The 18,337-nt window shown below is 50.9% G+C and overlaps 2 protein-coding genes across 2 annotated transcripts; one reads left to right on the forward strand and one right to left on the reverse strand.

Annotated features, from left to right (window-relative positions):
• The first annotated feature begins 92 nt into the window (after positions 1-92).
• Positions 93-11,464, forward strand: PSME1 (proteasome activator subunit 1). Its single transcript, XM_044420946.1, has 11 exons — positions 93-260; positions 705-737; positions 1,364-1,426; positions 2,849-2,950; positions 5,042-5,105; positions 6,806-6,903; positions 6,997-7,065; positions 7,484-7,551; positions 10,785-10,839; positions 10,938-11,024; positions 11,258-11,464. Exons 1-11 carry the CDS (start codon positions 222-224, stop codon positions 11,336-11,338), a joined length of 759 nt encoding a protein of 252 aa, XP_044276881.1. The 5' UTR covers positions 93-221; the 3' UTR covers positions 11,339-11,464.
• On the reverse strand, positions 11,460-16,906 carry EMC9 (ER membrane protein complex subunit 9). Its single transcript, XM_044420947.1, has 6 exons — positions 16,712-16,906; positions 14,758-14,968; positions 13,792-13,868; positions 13,626-13,695; positions 12,640-12,734; positions 11,460-12,002 (listed from the first exon to the last, which is right to left on the reverse strand). Exons 2-6 carry the CDS (start codon positions 14,965-14,967, stop codon positions 11,822-11,824), a joined length of 633 nt encoding a protein of 210 aa, XP_044276882.1. The 5' UTR covers position 14,968; positions 16,712-16,906; the 3' UTR covers positions 11,460-11,821.
• Positions 16,907-18,337: the final 1,431 nt, after the last annotated feature.

The raw sequence follows: 18,337 nt of genomic DNA on the forward strand, positions 1-18,337 counted from the left end.
GCCGCCCCGCCCCGCCCCTCCCTGGCCCGGCCCTCCCCGGAGGGGGAAGTGGCGCCTCCCTCGCCGCCGCCCGCGCTCCTTTCGGTTTCGCTTCGCGCGCCTGGCTCGACCGCGCAGCTCCCACGCGGCCCGGGGAGTCTCGCCCAGTCCCGGCTCGGCGGCCGCTCTCGCAAGCCCGCACCCCGACGCGACGCGCGGCTCGCCCTCTGCCCCGCGGCGCCATGGCCGCTCTGGAAGTGCCCCCCAAATGCGAAGCGCAGGTAGGGCGCGGGCCCCCTCGGGGCGGGGGCTCTGATCCGCAGCCGCGCAAGCGGCGGCGCTGCGGCGCGGCGCGGGGATGCGCCCGGCGGGACCCTGGGCGGGGGGCGGCGGGCAGAAATCCGGCGGGCTTCCCTTCCCTTCCCTTCCCTTCCCGGCCGGCGAAACTTTTGGGGGCCGGGAAGCTGCACCGGTTGGGCTCGGGCAGCCCCGCGCAGGCGGCAGCGCCCGGCCCCGAGGCGGAAGACCCGGCGCGGGCGCGGGCTGAGACCCCTGCCCCCCCCCCCACGCAGGTGCGCGGCCCGCCGACAGGTGCGCGGCGGGATCGGGTGACGCCGCGGCGGAGGCGCTGGCCGGGCGCCCGGCCTCCCGCGGCGGCCCCTGCGTGCCCTTTCCCGTCCTCACCAAGGCAGCTTCCCCTTTCCCTTTCCCTTCCGCTTCTGCAGGTGGACTCCTTCAAGAAAGAGCTCTGCGCCCAGGTGAGAGATGCCTCAGGCCCCGGGCTCAGGACGGGTGGGGGGCTTTCGCCTGCCTCCGCGTGCCCCGGCCCCCAGACCCGAATGCTTTGCCCCTTGACCGACCCATCCAGGAAGTGGGACACAGTCCCGGAAATCTCAGCCTCGGAAGATAGCTTCAGTATTAACTGAACCCTGAGAAGCAGGAACTGATGATCACCTCTGAGCATACACAGAGTGCATTTGCCCTGGCTCACTCCTCATGCATGTGGGATTAAGAGCCATCGTATATGAACTAAACAGATTTAAGTGTCCACGCAGCACCCCCCCCCTCATCCTCGCTCTTTTTGGTGGGGTGGAGAAAATGTCTGTTTGGTTGCTGACACCACACAGTTTGCACAAGATTCCAGTCCCCCTGGGAGTAAGTAGGGATCAGTGTTTGTTATCTTAAATAAGCTTGTTGCCAGACTGTAGACATTTTTACACCATGGTTCTTTGGCTTTTCAGTTCAGCTGTGACAGTGTGTGTCCATTTCCCCTCTTTTCATTAAATTTGCTAAAATTTCAGTTCCATAAATATTTCTTTTGTCTTTCTGTTACATATTTCTTTTGTCTGTCATGCCTTTTTCCCCACTCCACATAACTCCCTAGGCTGAAGAGCTTGTGGCCTGCCGTTTCCCAGAAAAAATTGCAGAACTCACTGATTTTCTGAAGGTAATACAATTTTGGATTGTTGGCATGGAGTAAAGGACCTTGTTGTGCTGGCAGTGAAAACTTTTAAGGGAAAAAGAGGAAATGGGAATGAGAGGAGGTGAAGGAGACAGACTTTGCACTTCAAGCTAAGGAAATGGTGTTATCTGCAAATTCATGGTCAGGCAATAATTTTATTAGGGTCATCTGTTTCTGTTATTGTTTTAATTGAGTTTAATTCATCTTGGCTGTTACCGAGTGCAATCTTGTGCACCATGTTTTGGTGGAAAGGTAGAATATCACTCAGATGAATAATTAAACTAAGTAAGTGTAGAATTTTGCAATTGTGCTGAGGTTTGGGAGAATTGGATGGGTGTTTTGGCATTGCAGAATTACAGTTTTAAATTGTGATCCATTTAAACAGAAGGTTTAAAAAATGTGGTGAGGGGGCTAGAACCAGAGGAAGTTTTTTTTTGGGAAGGGTATCTTTGGCACCACTCTTACCTGGGAGTAGGTGTGGGTAAGTTTGAGCTGCTAGTCCTTAGGAAAAATGGAGGGAGGGAGAGAAGCAGGAAATAGAGGCTCTTTTGAGGACAGAATTACTTCTGTGTCAGTAATTAGCAGCTTACAAAATACTACCTCCTAATCAGCTGCAAATTATTATTATTATTATGTTGGATTTATATCCTGCCATTTTTCCCTCTTGTGAGGAATATAAGGCAGGTTACACAGTTTTCTTCCTCTGCTCCAGTTTCTCTTCAGAACAACGACCCTGTGGAGTAGACTAGGTTGAGAGTGAGTGCCTGGCCCAAAATCACCTGATGAGCTCCAGGGCTGAACAGAGATTAAACCCAGATCTCCCAGGTCCTCAGTCCAGCCCTGAAACCCACCCAGTTCCCATACATCCTTTACTCCGATGTGCAAAATTTGAGGAAGTTTGGCTTGAAGCTGCAAATGCCGATTTTGATGGGGTGGAGAGGAGAGAACTGCACAGCCAATTTCTTTCTGTGGATTTTCACCTGGGAAGTGGCTTCCCAGATTCAAAGCAAAAGTCAGCGAATACGTGAATTAAAAGATGCCATTCTTGTAAAAATTAAGGGATTAGAAGCAAGGGTGTAGTCCTAGCTGGGCAACTTGTGTTCTAATAGCAACAGCCACCTGCAAGCTTTCGCATTTTCCTGGCAAGAGCGAGCTGCCCCTTTTGGAGGGGAGAGCAACAGCGGAGAGAGCGGGGCCTCTCCGTGGCGGGAGGCGGTTGCCCACCTGGCTTGTGGCCAGGTCAGCCTCCCCAGCCTGGCATCACCTGGATGGGTGGGCTACTGCTTGCAGCAGGCCAGTAATCCAAGAGTCCAGAAGGGCACGGGGTTCAGAAGGCTGATCCCACAGAGGTTCGGGGACAAGTTTGGTGCACAGGAAATAAAGCACCGTCTCTCTTCCTGTCTCTAGGCCCCTGAGCTGAATGTCTCCGACCTAATTTCGCTCCGCGTCGAATTAGACATCCCAGTGCCTGACCCCAAGAAGGACGAGGAGCGTCGCAAACAGCGGGAGGTGAGTGGGGTGGTGGGTCGCAGAGGTTCAAACGCCCAAGACCCCTTTCCGCCATCCGACACGAGCTTTTTGAATTTCTTGTGCCTGGAGAACTTAATTCGCAAGTTTCTGCAGAAACCGCTGCACAGCAGGGCTTTTTGTATCCACATCTCAGTAGAATCCAAGGACCAGCTTTCCTTTTCCCCTGCCTTTCCCAAGGTGGTGCCTTTGAGATGCCTTGGACTGTGATCCCGTCATCCAGGTTGGCTGGGGATTATGTGCATGGTAGCCAAACACATCTCGAAGCTGCCAGGTTGGGCAAGGCTGCCTCCCCCTTTGCATCCTGAGTGGGAATGAAAATTCCCCCACAACAACCCTGCGAGGAAGGACAAAGTGGTTCCTATTTTCTGCAAGGAAGCCGAGGTGCCAAGTCTCACCCTCATTTCCACCTGCTTTGCCACCAGAGGAAGGAGTAGCTATTTTAAGATTATATCTTAATTTGTACCTTTGCTGTACTTACAGGGATAAAGGGAGGAGGTTTTGAAGTTCTGTATATCTCCCATTTTAATTAAGGCTTTGTTCTGGCCCCTCCCTGCCCCCTGGGAAATTCCAAGAACGGGGAGATGTTCGGTGCCCTCCCACACCTTTTCCCCATCTGGCTCTTCTCCACTCTAAGATGGAAACCTGACTCGCTATGGGCTTCCCCTCCTTCTGGTCAGATTATATCAATGTTCCTTCCCCATCACGGTATGTAAGCAAAAGTAGCCCCTTCGTTCAAGGACGAACCTGAGGTCTTCCCCTCCCTCCTGCTGGTGTCTTTTTCATGAGCTCTTGCACGTGATCTAAAAGAAAGGCCCGGGCGTATTTTTCAAATGTCCTCCTGGCAGATGCTGGCATTTCTTTGCCAACTGCGAAAGACGCAAACACCCAGCAGCCCCGAGGGAAGCGATGGCTGCTGCCAGACATGGGCTGGGTGGAGAAGCTCAACACTTGTGGCTTCTGGTGGAAGCACCAGCTGGCCAGGAATGTGGATTTTTTTGCTTTGCCATTCCCACCATGACAAACGCAGCAGTGAGGATGGGAGCCCCCCCCCCCAAAAAAAACAGGCTCAGGGGCCAAATCTAGCCTGGGAGCTGTGTGTTCTGAGCCCCTCGCCTGATCTGCACGTCTTAAAAATTCTTCAGCTTCTGCCTTAATCTGCGTTAAAGGTCACCACCTCTTTTCAAGCAAAGCTGTACACAAATATTTATTTATGGATTTATTTTATTTAAAACTTTTTTAGACCGGCCCTTACTTTCGTCTTGAAACAGTTTAACAATAAGACAAAATAAAACAAAACACAGCATCCCAGTCAAATTCTTAACCAGACAACAATAAAAACCATATTAAAAACAGTCAGACCTTAAACACTGGGGAAATAAAAGGGTTTCAGCCTGGTGCCAGGCAAACCTTTCTGGGAAGCATATTCCATAATCAGGGAGCCACCACAGAGAAGGCCCTTCTTCATGTAGTCACCCTCCTCATCTCCTTCGAGGGGGGCTCCCAGTGAAGGGCCTCTTCCCCAGACATCAAGGGGCGAGCAGGCACATACGGAAGGAGGCGCTCCTTCAGGTAAAGAGGTCCTAAGCTGTTTAGGGCTTTATACGCCATCACCAGCACCTTAAATCAGGCCTGAACTTCCACTGGTAGCCAGTGTAGGTGGAAAAGGACTGGCATTATATGTTCGTACCTGCTGGTCCCTGTTAACGACCTGGCAGCTCTATTCTGAACAAATTAAAGTATCCGGACCGTCTTCAAGGGCAGCCCCACGTAGAGCGCGTTACAGTAGTCCAGTCGGGAATATGTATTGACGTGCCCATTTTGCATTCCCTTATTTATTATTATTTATTTTATTAAAACATTTTTATGCCGCCCCATTCGCCGAAGCCTCGGGGCGGCTTACAATAATAAATTAAAAATAATTATAATAATAAATTAAAAAATATAAACATTAGATAAAAATGCAAAAATACCAATATAAAATAAGCTGCCCTGGCCAGATAAAATCCAATAATATTAACAGTTAAAATGCCACTTAAATAAATGCCGCTTATTCCTGCTCTTCTGATGTAGAAAGAAGAGAAAGACACCAAAAAAGAGAAGGATGACAAGAAGAAATCGGAGGATGAGGACAAAGGTACTTTGGCATACGAGGGTCACCTGTGAAGTCCAGAAAGGAGACATGCGGGGCTCTCCACCTGGTACGGGGCGCAAACGACGTTCCCCTCCAGGCACCCTTGGCCTCCCTTTCTCTGTGATCCAGAAGGGGGTCAAGAGGCATCTCTCGGATGTGGCTCTTCAAATTGTTTCCATGGGTTTTTTTATTGCTTTGTTAGGTTTTATCCCATTTCCTGTTTCATTTTTCACATTTCTTTTGCGCGCTGCCTCGGTGACTTCCAAGAAGACAATTCAGAAATGCCGTCAATGACTTCCATGCAGACCTTAGACATTTGACATGCAGAACCTTAGACATTTGAAAGACGATACCGACTGATAAACAGAGTTTTGACACCAGGTTGTCCAAGCCGAGGGCCGGCTTTGCCGTGCGTTTCCTGAGCCAGTGTCCTAGTTGAGGCAGCCGAGCTTCAGGTGGATGGACTGTCGGGAAGGGGGTGGGGTGTCCCTCCTTGTTTATTCAAGGGCTCTGGTTAGCAGACCGAACCCTGGACTCTTGGCGAATGCAAAAGCTCATCTCATGGTTTCCAGCATCCCTTCTTTGTGGGGTCAGTGAGAGAGGAAGAGTTTAGGGCTCAGGGTCCGGGGGGAATGGTGCTTTTGCTAGAACACAAGCGTGTGCGAAGCGGGCAGCTCATCACGTCGGGGTTTCTGGGGCTCATGAATTTCCCACTTTGCCATAAAGATTAGAGAGATTATTCAGGTTAGCCTTTCTAACTTTGGCAAAGACACCCTTCCTTTCTCTACCATGGGCATACTTACTTCCTAATGGGATATATACTTACTGCTATGGAAATGGCTGGCTTGCCTTTCCCTTTATCCCTCACCCTTGGCCACATGGCCTGATGGGAAGTGCAGTCCGAGAAGTTATTCCACCAGGCTGCAGAGAAGAATCCAACAGGTTCTGCTCTCCTGTTTCATTCCTGCTTTCACTGGCACGGGGCCTCTGTCTGTCTATGAAAAGTGGCCAGCGCCCCACAGAGTCCTGGTCAGGACCCTAAGAAAAGGGGGTAGTGACACACTTTGGGTCTGTTGGCTAGTGCCCCCCCAGCAATCCATAAATAAATAACGTTCTAGTACTTACCCCAAAAATCCACCTGGAGGAGCACCTCTTAGAAGAGGTATGCCCGTTCTGTCTCATGGAAGATGGGATGCCTCATCCAAGATGGCGTCTGTTTTGTCAAGACACCATCTTGTATTTAGTATTTCAAAACTTTTCTGGACCACTTGGCATTCTTTCAACAAGTCCCAAACTGGTTTCCAACGTGAAGTTAGTCTATAATGTGAGTCTGCCAGCAAATCACAGAATCATAGAATAGTAGAGTTGGAAGGGGCCATGAAGGCCATCATGTCCACCCCTCTGCTGTCGCAGGACACCAGTTCACACCAACCCACTCAGAAGGCTGTCCAGTGTTGGGAGAGCCCCCCACCTCTCCGGGAAGCTAGTTCCACTGTCCTAGTGCTATGCCAGTGAGGAAGCTTTTCCTGCTGTCCAGCCTGAATCTGGGTTGTCACAACCTGAGTTGATTATTCTGTGTCCTGCACTCAGGGATGAGTGAGAAGCGATCGTTTCCTTCCTCTCTGTGACAGCAGTTGAGGTACTTATTTATGTCTTCTCGTTGCTGGACTTGGTGTCTCCATCATTCTCTCTCTCTTCCCCAGCCCCACCGTGTGGTCCCGTTTGCCACAATGAGAAGATCACAGCCCTGCTCAACCGTGTGAAACCCGAAATCCAGGGCACAAAGGAGAAACTGAACCTGGTGAGATGCTAAGCAGGTGGCACCCATCTCGCTTTTAAAGACGTGTGGTGTGATACACGCTCACCTGGGCTTCTCCTTTCTCTCCCTTCCCAGATCTCTCTGTGGCTGCAGCTCCTGGTGCCACGGATTGAGGACGGCAATAATTTTGGGGTCGCGGTCCAGGTGAGTTCCTTACCTGATGCAGCCACGCATGCCTCACCTTGCCCAAATACAGGGCGTAAATCTTAATATGGGGAGAGGGCCACCAGCTCTGAGCACCGGGATGGATTTTTCGGGTCAGCCTCATCAGTCAAGGCTGAAACAATTAGGGTGCATCTGAGTCTACCCAGAAAACTGACATTTGGACACATGTTCCTCATGGCATGCAGATCACCGGGAAAATCCGTTAAAAGCATGCCACAGAGCATGTGTAGAGTACATCGCTCGCTTTCTCCTTGATCGATTGCTCCTGGGGTTAAAACCGAGTGCCAGCCAGCAGAACAGCACCCCTGTGTAGCTCGCCTTCAAGTCTCCGCACCTGCAGGAGAGACACAAGGAGCTTCCCAATTTGCAGCCATCTCCCTCTCTCTCTCCCATCTAGGAAAAGGTGTATGAGTTGCTGACGTCCGCCCGAACGAAGCTGGAAGCTTTTCAGACTCATATCTCCAAGTGAGTCCAAAATCAGCCACGGGGAACGGCTGGCGTTGCCTTTCAGTTTTCGTATGTTTTCCTTCTTGAATTACGGTGAGAGGAAGCTTCGGCGACATTGATAGACGGACAAAAAGGAGCAAGCACTAGGAATGCTTTTGCAGCCTGGAGCGGCTCCAGATGCAACGCAAAATGCTTAGAAAGCGTATCGAAGTTTTGTCTCCCTGCAGCAGCTGTCCTCGGCCTGTTGCATGACAGCTCCCATCTGCCACATCCAGCAGAATGATGGGAACTGTAGTTCAAACATCTGGTGGGCCACAAGTTGTAGCAATCACCTTGGCTCCCTTCCTCTTCAGTCCGCTTTCCTTTTTCTGTCCTATATGACGGGATGGCAGAAAATAAGCATTGTAGCCAACTTCATTATCAGCCAGGGAAATTGGGATCTTTTAGCTAGGTTTTCAGCTGGTTGTAAGCACTGGATTTATTATGCTTCTATCCCACCTTTTTACTTGTGAGTAATCCAAAGCAGTCTATATAGTCTGCTTTCTTATCCCATTTTTGTCCTCACAACAACCCTGCAAGGTAGGTCAGGCTGAGAGTCAGTGCCTGGCCCAAAGCCACCCAATGAGCTTCATGGCTGAGTGGAGACTCAAACCTGGGTCTCCCAAGTCCCAGGTCAGTGCTCTTACCACTAGGCCACACTGCCTCTGAAAAACCATTTTCATCTGAAAAAAGTGTGGGCAAAGGTAGCAGAGGGCTTGTCTGCGTAGCCCAGTCTTGCCTCACCTGTGCAGGCCTGCAGACATCTCGGGCAGAACAAACCTTTCCCCTGCTCAGCCTTCTGGAAATTTTTTTCCTGGAAGGCTGAACCTTGGACTTGCTTGCTTCTTTGCCCTGCCCCTCCTAGTTCCTCTAGATGGGCACCTGAGCCTTCAGTGCAGTTTGGGGAGGCCAAATAAAGGCTCACTGGGTATTGCTGGAAGCCCTGAATATGGCACGGTGCAGAATCGGACAGGTGTCGTTCAAAGTTTGTCCTTAGCTTGCCACCCTGCAGACTGATTGCACTGGGACTCCTGTGATCCCGGAGAGAAGGGCGAGGGTTCTAGTTCTGGAGGGTGCCAGGTTGGGGGAGCCTGTCCTGGGCTGAAAAGGGAGTATTTGTGTGCGTAGGTAGGTAGGTAAATGTGTCCAGGTGAGGGAGAACACGCCCAGCAAAGCCACGGCTTTGAAATCGGGTTACAGGCTTTCGTAACCCAGGGACAGAAGGGAAAAGCAGAAGAAATTGCTTAAGTTGTTGCGTGTGGAAACAAAATATCAGGGCTTGACTTAGTTGCAAAAGCAGCGTGATCCTTACAGGTACAGGATCAGACCAAGAGTCAGGTGTTGCTGTTCACTTTGGAATCGCCACTCAGCCTTGCAAGGTTATTGTGAGAATAATTTGGGGAACCAGGGTGCGGGAACGAACGACACACAACACTCCAGAGGAAGGGTGAGATGGATTGTGTACGGTCCCTCCTCCCTGACGTTTTATTCTCACAACACCCTTGCGAGGTAGGTTAGCACAAGAGACTGCAGGACTGACCCAGTCTTATCCGATCCACTTTCTGAGTGCAGTGAGTACTTGAACCCAGGTCTCAAGTCCTAGTCTTGCTTCCCCCAGCCTGGTGCCCTCCAGTTCTGATGGCCCACAACACCCCATCACTGAATATAGCAATGTAGAGCGACTGCTGCTCTAACCACTACTCTATACTGCTTCCCAGTCATTAACAGGCAAATATTTAACTGACTGAAAATCTAGCACACCCGTCCTCCTTCCCAAGGGACGCACCTTTTAAATCTGGGCAAACCAGTCACTTTTAACGCTACAGAGGAGCTTGATTTCAGACATAATTAAAGGTTGTCAGCTGGATCTCAGCCAGGCATGTCGGGCCTTTTCTTTCCTGGCTTGCCGTCATTGCATCTGCCGCTCCACAGCACGCAGGTTTGCAAAAACGCCCGGCAGTAAATCCTCACTTCCAGTTCCTCTTTGAAGAAACCGTCCCACGTAAGACATAACAGCCATCTCATGACACCGGAGCTTCTGCCTCCCCACCAAAACCATTTCTGCCTTTTCAAAGGACCCCCAGTTCTTAAAAAGTACCTTGTGACGGAAAATGCCGCAGAGATTGGTTGTGATCTGTGTGCCACTTCCTGGGGGCATTTTTCTGTTTTATTTCAAGAGAGTCTTTACTTCATGAACTGGGCTGGAACAACCTCCCACGCTGTTTCTATTTCTCACCATTGGTCTGTTGTGCCTGTTTTTTTCCTTTAATCAGTGATGAATTGCTCCTTTGCTCCAAATACTTTGATTTTATCAGTTAATTCCACTTACTGGAATATAAACCTTGCTTGCTTGCTTGCTTGCTTGCTTGCTTGCTTGCTTGCTTGCTTGCTTGCTTGCTTCATTCATTCATTCATTCATTCATTCATTCATTCATTCATTCATTCAGGGGACTTCTATGCCGCCCCATTCGCCGAAGCCTCGGGGCGGCTCACAACCCATAAATAAATAGAATTCAGTAAAACAATATAAATTAACAGCCTGCTTTTTAAGCCTCTCTGTCCAAAGCGTGACAGAGACTGGGGACTCCACAAAAGGCTGAAAATTCAAACAACATTCATTTCTGTTGAGCCTGGATTCTCACATAGCCAAAACGGCACAGGCCAGAGGGAAAAGCACCAACAGGAGGTTTCTGGCTCAAAAAAGGATAATTAAAAAAAGACTTGAAGAAAAAAATTCCTCTTTCATGGGGTTGAGAGAACATGACCCACAAGGAGCCACTGAGGTCTACGGTAGCTTTGTGGACACACTTCTGGCTCCCTCTGCTAGCAGAGTGGGAACGGCGTGTCCAAGGAAAGGCCGCAGCTTGCTGGAATTGGGGCATTCCCCACTGTGACACTCCAGCTTGTTCTGTGTATCATTTGCCACACTGGTCCTTTTAGGGACTCAACGGCACCGGCCTGGGGATGCCGGGTCGAAGTTTACAAGGAGGGGGTCCGAGCCCCTTCTCACCGATTGCAAGTCCTCCAGACTTCTGCCAGCGGATTCGGATCCGACCTGCCGCTGTAGGGTCCAGAACTGAAGCCTTATCACTAGGAGATACCGGGAAGCCGTCCTGTACTGTGTGAAGGACCCAAGAGCTGGAGGACCCCTTGCATTTCTGCTCTCCATCTCGCTTCTGACCTGGGCTTTCTCCCCTCTGTTTGTTCCTCAGGTATTATTCTGAACGGGGAGACGCGGTGGCAAAAGCAGCCAAGAGTCCGCATGTGGTGAGTCCCAGCCTGGTTCAATCATGTGGGGAAAGCGGGAATATTCTCGCCGTGTGTGGATCCCTCCGTTACTCTTTGCCTCTCCTCCATTCCTGCAGGGGGACTACCGCAACCTCGTGCATGAAATTGACGAGGCCGAGTATGCCGAAATCCGATTCATGGTCAACGAACTTAGGAACATTTATGTGAGTCTGGGGGGTGGGGGTCGCACCTCAGCCGATCTGGAGGGCACCAGGTTGGGGACAGCTGCCCTAGAGAGCAGGCTAAAGTCTGGGGCCCTTGGGTTACCTCCCTTCTCCATTTTACGCACATCTGGGCTGAAGGAGCACCGCCCCAAAGAGAAGGGCCCCAGGTTGTCACTTTTAACCTGCTGCGCTCCCTCAGCCTTGACCCACAATTTGCTGTCTGCGCTTCCCAGGCCGTCGTCTTCGACATTGTCCTGAAGAACTTTGAGAAGATTAAGAAGCCCCGAGATGAAAACAAGGGAATGATCTATTAAGGGATGTTCAGGGATCAGAACGAAAGGAACTGCCACCCCTCTCAAGGGAGAGGGTATCCAGCAGTCGCCTCCTCTGCCTGTCTTTTCCACCCCTCCCACTTGAAATAAAGAGATTTTAAGATTTGGTAAGAGTTTTGAAATTTAATTAAGTTACAAAACTAAAGAAATGCAGAGCAAATGTTGAATTCCATTTCATCACAAGAGGTGCAAACAAACGAAAACATACAGCTGTCTCTGGAGCAGCGTCTTTCCTTTAATGATCAGTGCAGCAAAAATTGGGTCGGCCGGTCCCTTTTTTGCATTCACTAATATCTGGGGCAAGCCTCTTCTGCAGGGGGGAAACCAGAATAAAAAATGTCACCCACTACAAATCCACAGTTTCTTCGGCCGTAATAAAGAATGTGCTGGGTGGGGAGCAACCAGGCACCCCGAAAGTTGATTCCCCCCTCTCCTTGCTTCCCCCTGCTGGCCAAATGCACTTCTTCACGGGCTGCCATTGGCCACTGACACCAACTGGGCGATCTCTGTGTTCAGCCGCTGGTTGGTCCAGTCTTCTCTGATGTCATCCAGGTGGATGTCGAAGTCGACCAATTGGGAGTAGGCTTTGGCTTCTAAGAGACATTTGCAGGTGTGGCGAGCCGACTCCCAGTCGCTCCACATCACCCTGAAACAGGCCAAAGGGGTTCAGTCAGGTCAGTATGTCCCGTTCAAAAAAGGACAATTAAAAGGAAAAAAATCCTAATGAGTTGGGTGGGAGGAGAACAGAACCCAAAAGAGGCCACTGCGTTTTGGCTTCCTTCTGTTGCGGGACAGGAATGGAATACAGGGATAGAGGGTGGAATGGAGAACCCTGGGAAGAGAACATGGCTTGCTGGAATTTTGCTGGCGGTGATGCATTCCACACTGCAGGCTCCCAGTTTGCTGTGTGTATCATTTGCAACACTGGTCCTTTTAGGGACTTAACAGCACCGAGTTTGCAAGAGGGGTCAGTTCCCTCCCTCTTGCTATGATGATAAATGGAGCATTATATAGAATGATTCTTATTGAATTGCATTGATGACCTGTCTTTTGTCCTCTTTGCCTTGGGTGAGTGCCAGACTGTCCCCATGGAAAGTCTACGGGGCACAGATCCATTTCTGCCAAGGACGCTGTCTCAGGCATGCCCCTATCTCTGGGACTTGTTCCCAAGCTGTAACATGAGGGAAACAGCCCTGCTCTGTGTCTTCTGCAAGGACAAAGAAGTTAACCATGGGGTGCTGTTTGCAAGCCGGCACTGCGTGAATGAGGTGGCGGCAACTCACAGGTTCTTGTCTTTGGGGACCCACTGCCGATCTTTCTGCTCCAACACAGTGATGGGAGGGAGACGAGCATTTATCATGAACTTGCGGTTGTCCACCTGTGGAAGAGACCAGAAAGTCAGGAAAGCAGTTTGAAGCTTGACTTTTGCACGGAGAAGCATCTTCATCTCACCCTTCGGTTTCTCCAGGATAAGGAAGGGCCACCTGAGCAGCAGTCAGGTTTGGAAGTTTGCGCGACTGTGAGCAGGAGGTGCCGCATTTCCGGTTTGCACACAGCAAGCTAGATAGCCTGGAGTTCAGGCACGGAAATTCTGCAAGAAACGCTGCTTCTATTTGGTTTCTAGCAGAAGCGCAGAACATCCCAAATCCAGCCCGCTCGGTCTGTTTGGGTTCCTCCACTGAGATGATGCTCCAAGCCACAACCCTGGAGGAATTCCCCTGAGGGCCTCCCCAGTCTCTGATCAGACACAGCAGCAGCTTGGCAGAACCCGCTGGCGCTGCTGGGAAGAGACCTGGGAGGGATTAGGTGTGGTTACCATTCTACCGCACTTCTCCCCTGCTACGATCTCAGAGGTGGGAGAGGAGGCACAGTGCCGTCCCCCCTTCTAGTAGGAAGAAAGATCGTGATGTCAGAGGTGGGGCCACACCTGCTGATGGGACCTCTAAGGATCTGGCTTTATCCATCCCATAGCTGGGCCCGTGGGAGGCAATCCAGCCCCACACACTTAAAATAGTTCTGCACTTCCAGTGTAAAAAGCAGGTGCTGCCACGGATCAGGGCTGTCATCCAGAAGAAGCAACCAAACAAGCGTAAAGGAAAGGAAACGTATCTGTGGGCAAGTCCAATATGACGTGTGATTTGGAAGTTGCCAGCTGTTGCAACGGCTACCAGCGCAGGCGTCCCTTATCCTCACACGAGATTAAAGTAACCCTGAGATTTCCAGCACCCAGGAGACCAAACTCTTCCCACGTACCAATCCCAGCTCTCACCATGATAAGCACGGCATCGTCGTACAGTTCGGCAACGCGTCCGGCAGTCTTCTGGGCAAGGGGAGGCGGGCTGCAAGGAGCAGAGGAGAGGTGGCGTGAGAGACCACAGGGGCAGGAAAGAAGAGACACCTGCCCCTTCCCCTTTGCAGGGATCCCCCCGGTTCACCTTTTGTCGTCAATTCCAGCGTTGGCCTGGTAATACCCGGCAAGGAACAGATCTGACCCGGCACTCCAAATGTCAACCTGCAAAGATGGGTAAAGAGGCCCGGTGACCCCCATCAGACCTCTGCCATGACCTCAGTTGGGGGGCAGCCCGGGCCCCTTTCTTCGTGCTGGGAGAGGCACAGGGCCAAAGGTGTGTCTCCAACCAAACAGCGGCCCAGGCCCCTCCTCAGTGCAACTGGACAGCCATCTGAGAGGGACGTTTAACCCTGTGCCCTGTGGGGATTTGGACCCGGTGGCCTTCTGGCCCCTCCCAACTCTATGATCCGGATAACCAAAACCAGCAGTCTGGGGGAAATGGAGATATTCCTGGCACCCTGCCGAGGAGATCCACCCGCCTCCAAGTGGGACGTTTACAGGCATCTACACAATAAGGCACTGCCATGAAGGTTTAACTTGCAGATCTGTGTGGGAAGGGAGAGAGCTGCCTAGAGCGCTGGCCAAACGCTGCACTGAATTGGTAGCTTTTTCGCAGTTGAGGCCTCTTTAGCACTCCGTTTTTCATCTACGCCAGGCCTAGTCTTAATCTGTGTTAGTCATTTTGGCTGCTGAAAAGAATGATCATGCTAATTCAACATCACCGTGCTTTATTTAACCCCCACCCCCCTTAAAAGATGCATTCAGTATCAATTTCAGGAGCAACAGGTATTTGCAGATCTTAGTACCTGAAAGCAGTTTACCCTGAAAAGAAAACTGGCAACAGAGAAGGCAATACTTGAATTCCTTCAAGAGGACCGTACTTCAGTTTTTCAACTCCTTCCATACCCAACCATTAAAAGGGATTTTAATGTGCAGATCCACAAGCCATCCTCATCCTGGCGCCTTCCAGATGTGTTGGTTGGAGAAGGCAGCGTTCCGCATCTGGCTAACTCAAGTTTACAGTCCCTGAAGGCAGTAATTTTGTGGATACCTGGTTCAGGGCTACCTCCAGCATGACAGTGAGCGACAAATTGGTGTGGAAGAGGGGGATGCAGTCCGTGACCCAGAGGCACTCGGGCTGCCCAGCCTTCGTCTGCCGCCTGGGGGCCAAGAGCAGCCCATTCACCGCAGCATGGGGGTACCGTGCGGCGTGCAGGCACATCTTGACATAGGCCCGGGCCGAGATCTCCACTTCACCCATTCTGCCAAGAAAAGAGGACCACTGCTGATGCTTCCTCACACACCATCACCCCAAGTGCCTTGCATGCAGGGGTTCAAGCCCTGCCCTTGGCTCTCTGTCCCCACGCATTGCCTTCCCCTGGTGGCCAAGATCTCGTGTGTTCCTCCTTGCCAGTGTTGCTGTCATCTGTCCTCAACACTTGAGTTCCCTTTCAGAGCCCAATCTTTCCACTAAGATCATTCCTTTATCTCCAAATACCCAGCATATCCCCATAAGATCTCCCAGTGGTGGGATCAGAGCGTCTGCACCTTTTAAAAACAACTGTGGGAATGCAGAGGATAGTATGAAAAACGCATATGGTGATGGCAAAGTATTACAGGGGAGCAAAGATAAATATAGGTAAATATTTTTGCTATGCAGGGCTTTTACAAGGAGGGTGGGGAAGACGGAGCATCAGATGTTTTGGCCTTCAGCTCCCATGATAGCCTGACCACATGGCCAGTGATCAAGAATGCTGGGAGTTGAAATCTAATTCATCTGGAGATGCGTCTTCTTCCCAATCGAAGGGTATTCTTCCTTGCAAGGAACCCAGGAAAAGAATACATGCTTTGGGCTCTGATAATCTTGGGCTGATGCTCCACATTTCCATGGAAGGCAGGAAAAATTGTCACTAGCCATCCTGCAGTGACATTCCTTCGCTGGCTGGCTGGCTGGCTGGCTGGCTGAACTCCTCTCACAGGTCTAGAGACTATTGGGTACAAGTTTAGAGCGGACAGAAATACTGAGCTGAGAGGAAAAACCTCTGTAAAGCTGGATGTTTTCAAACTGCACCTTGAGTAACAGTTATTTCATCCCCTTATTAGGGTTTCGAGGCCTGAAATTTTGAGGTCCCTGCAAAGGTCTGGAAAGCTTGGAGATTCTTGGTATCAGCTGCCTTTGTGGGGACCTCAAATTTACCAACCTATTCTGGACCTTCACCCAAACCCTAATATGGGGCTGAAATAGGCATACTTAAAGGTAAACTTCAAAAATGGCAAAATATATGGAGGTTCTTGTTGCCAGCTCAATATTTCTTCCCAAACTAAACATGTTCCAAGCATCTACATCTGTGTAGGAAACACATTTTGGAACGCTAACCCTATCCTGGATCTGCACCCCACCCCTAAAATATGAGGCTGAAGTACTCATGCCTCACAGTGGGTTTTGAAAAAGGCCAGCTTTATGGAGATTTTTCTTGCCTGCTCACTCTTCCTTCCCATTCTAGACGTGTTTGAATTCTTTACATCTTTGTGGGAACCTCAGATTTTCAAGTCCTGACCCTAACTGGCTAATTACCCCAACCCTAATATAGGACTGGAATACCCATGCTCCAAGGTACATTTCGAAGGAGGTCAGCTTGCAGATCTAGCGGCTTGGAACGTGTTTCAAAGAGGAAGAAAGAACGAGCTGTAAGGAATCCTCCCCCACCCCCCCCGCGCCTAACCCCGAGGTCCCCAAAAGGTCTAGAGGCTTGGAAAGAGCTTAGAGGGCCTGCACGAGCGAGCTGTCACGAATACCGCCTCCTCCCCGGGCAAGAAAGCCGGCCTGCTTAGAAATGTGTCTGGCAGGGGATTATGGGTGTTGTAGTCCAACACCTCTGCAGGGCGCTGCGTTCGGGAGGCTGAAAGCGGTGCATGGGAGCTGTAGTCCGACGCATGTGGATGCCGCCAGGTTGCTCGCTGCACCCCCCCGGGATCCCCCGGGATCCCCCGGGCCCCTCGCCCACCTCGTTGCTGCTCGGAGTCCCCCTGCTCGCAGCACCCTCTTCTCCACTGTAAGCGCTGATTGGCCAGCTAAAAGCCAATCCTGGCGCGCTCTTTCCCTCAGGCCACTGCTGTCGCTGTCATTGGTCGCAGTAACAGGCCGCCCCGCGTTCTGATTGGTTAGTTCTTTAAAATCAGAGACTTCCGCCTCTTTTGCGTCTTTCACGTTCTTATACAATCTCATTGGACTTCCATAGAAAGGCCTTCGAATACACTTCCGGTCTCTAGAGAAACCCCTTCCTCCATAGAGTGCTTTTCTTCCAAGTCTTTGAAGCTAGACTGTCCCTCAACCACGGAGGCAACATGGCCTAGAGTGCCACCTCCTCCGCCCATAGGGACACATGGAAATAAGCGCTCTGAAGCGTTGCTAGACCGTCACTAGTTCCTCCCACAATCATAGAATTCCATCCCAGAGCGGCCCCACTGTCTGCAAACTCGGATATCAGACACTAATGCATAACTAGGGAGTCTCGCTTTCTTTTTGCCTACAACTCCCATGAGCCTTCACCCTAGGCCAGGCCTATATAAGGCTAATGGGAGTTGTAGGCCAGCAAACAAAATTTAGGAAGGTTGGTTCTGTCCTGCAAAGATAAAATATCAGGGCTGTAAAGTGTGTCAGATGCGCCCCCCCCCCACCTTTCCCACCCGGTGCAGGAACGAATTCGTTCGCCTCACCAGAAGCTGCACCGGTTGAATTTCATGCAGGCTGTTGGCCACATGCCTCACCAAGCGGTGATCCAACACTGGGGAAGCCCATGTATGCGCGTGTTGGCTGGGTAGGGCTGTGGCATGGCAACAGCTGCAGCACATATGGTGTGAGGCAGGGCTTCCTCCCTCTCTGGTGACAAAGGGGCTTGTGTGTAAATCACTATGTGGGGGATTTAGGACAAACATGAGGAAGGACACAGCACGGAATTAAGCTATGGAATTCACTGCCACTTGGCCTTAGACTCAGGCCCTTGGCCACCAACTGGCATGGCTTCAAAAGGGGACTGGGCAAATTGGTGGTGGAAAGGGCTACCCATGTTTTTGGCTATGAGCTACCTGCAGTATCAGAAAAAGTAGGCCTCTTGGTAGCCTAACATGGAAGCACTACCATCAGATTTCTTTATGCCCTCCCCAAAACTTCGGAACAATTGCTGGGAGATGGGTCTTTACTCCCATTCACTTCTGGAGCAGCTGTTAGGCCTAAGCAGAAAAAATACTTGCATCCTGCAATTCCACTACCCGGAGGGTTAATGCCGACCACAGCAACTGCGGGGCCATTTTGACTGGGCAAACATGGTGTGAAAGATTCAATACCCACTCCACTGGGTGCTTCAAAGAAAGAGACAAAATGACACATGAGCACCTCTTATAAATCCACTATCTGTGGCCACGTTGGTCCTCAGGTATATTCAAATGGACAAATGCCCTGCAACTTCCAGCATGATCCAGCCAGCTTTGTTGTAGGTCTTTTCCCCATCTGAACAAGCATAGGGTCACACCCTTAGCCAATATCAAGATCAAGACGAGAAAGAGGTTGTTTTCATGTTTATGACTGATATGCCCAAGTGAACAATCTCCTCTGTTGGTCCCAAAGAAAAAGG

The sequence above is a fragment of the Varanus komodoensis genome, unplaced genomic scaffold, assembly GCF_004798865.1.
Source record: "Varanus komodoensis strain SLA01 unplaced genomic scaffold, ASM479886v1 scaffold112, whole genome shotgun sequence".
Lineage (NCBI taxonomy): Eukaryota > Metazoa > Chordata > Lepidosauria > Squamata > Varanidae > Varanus > Varanus komodoensis.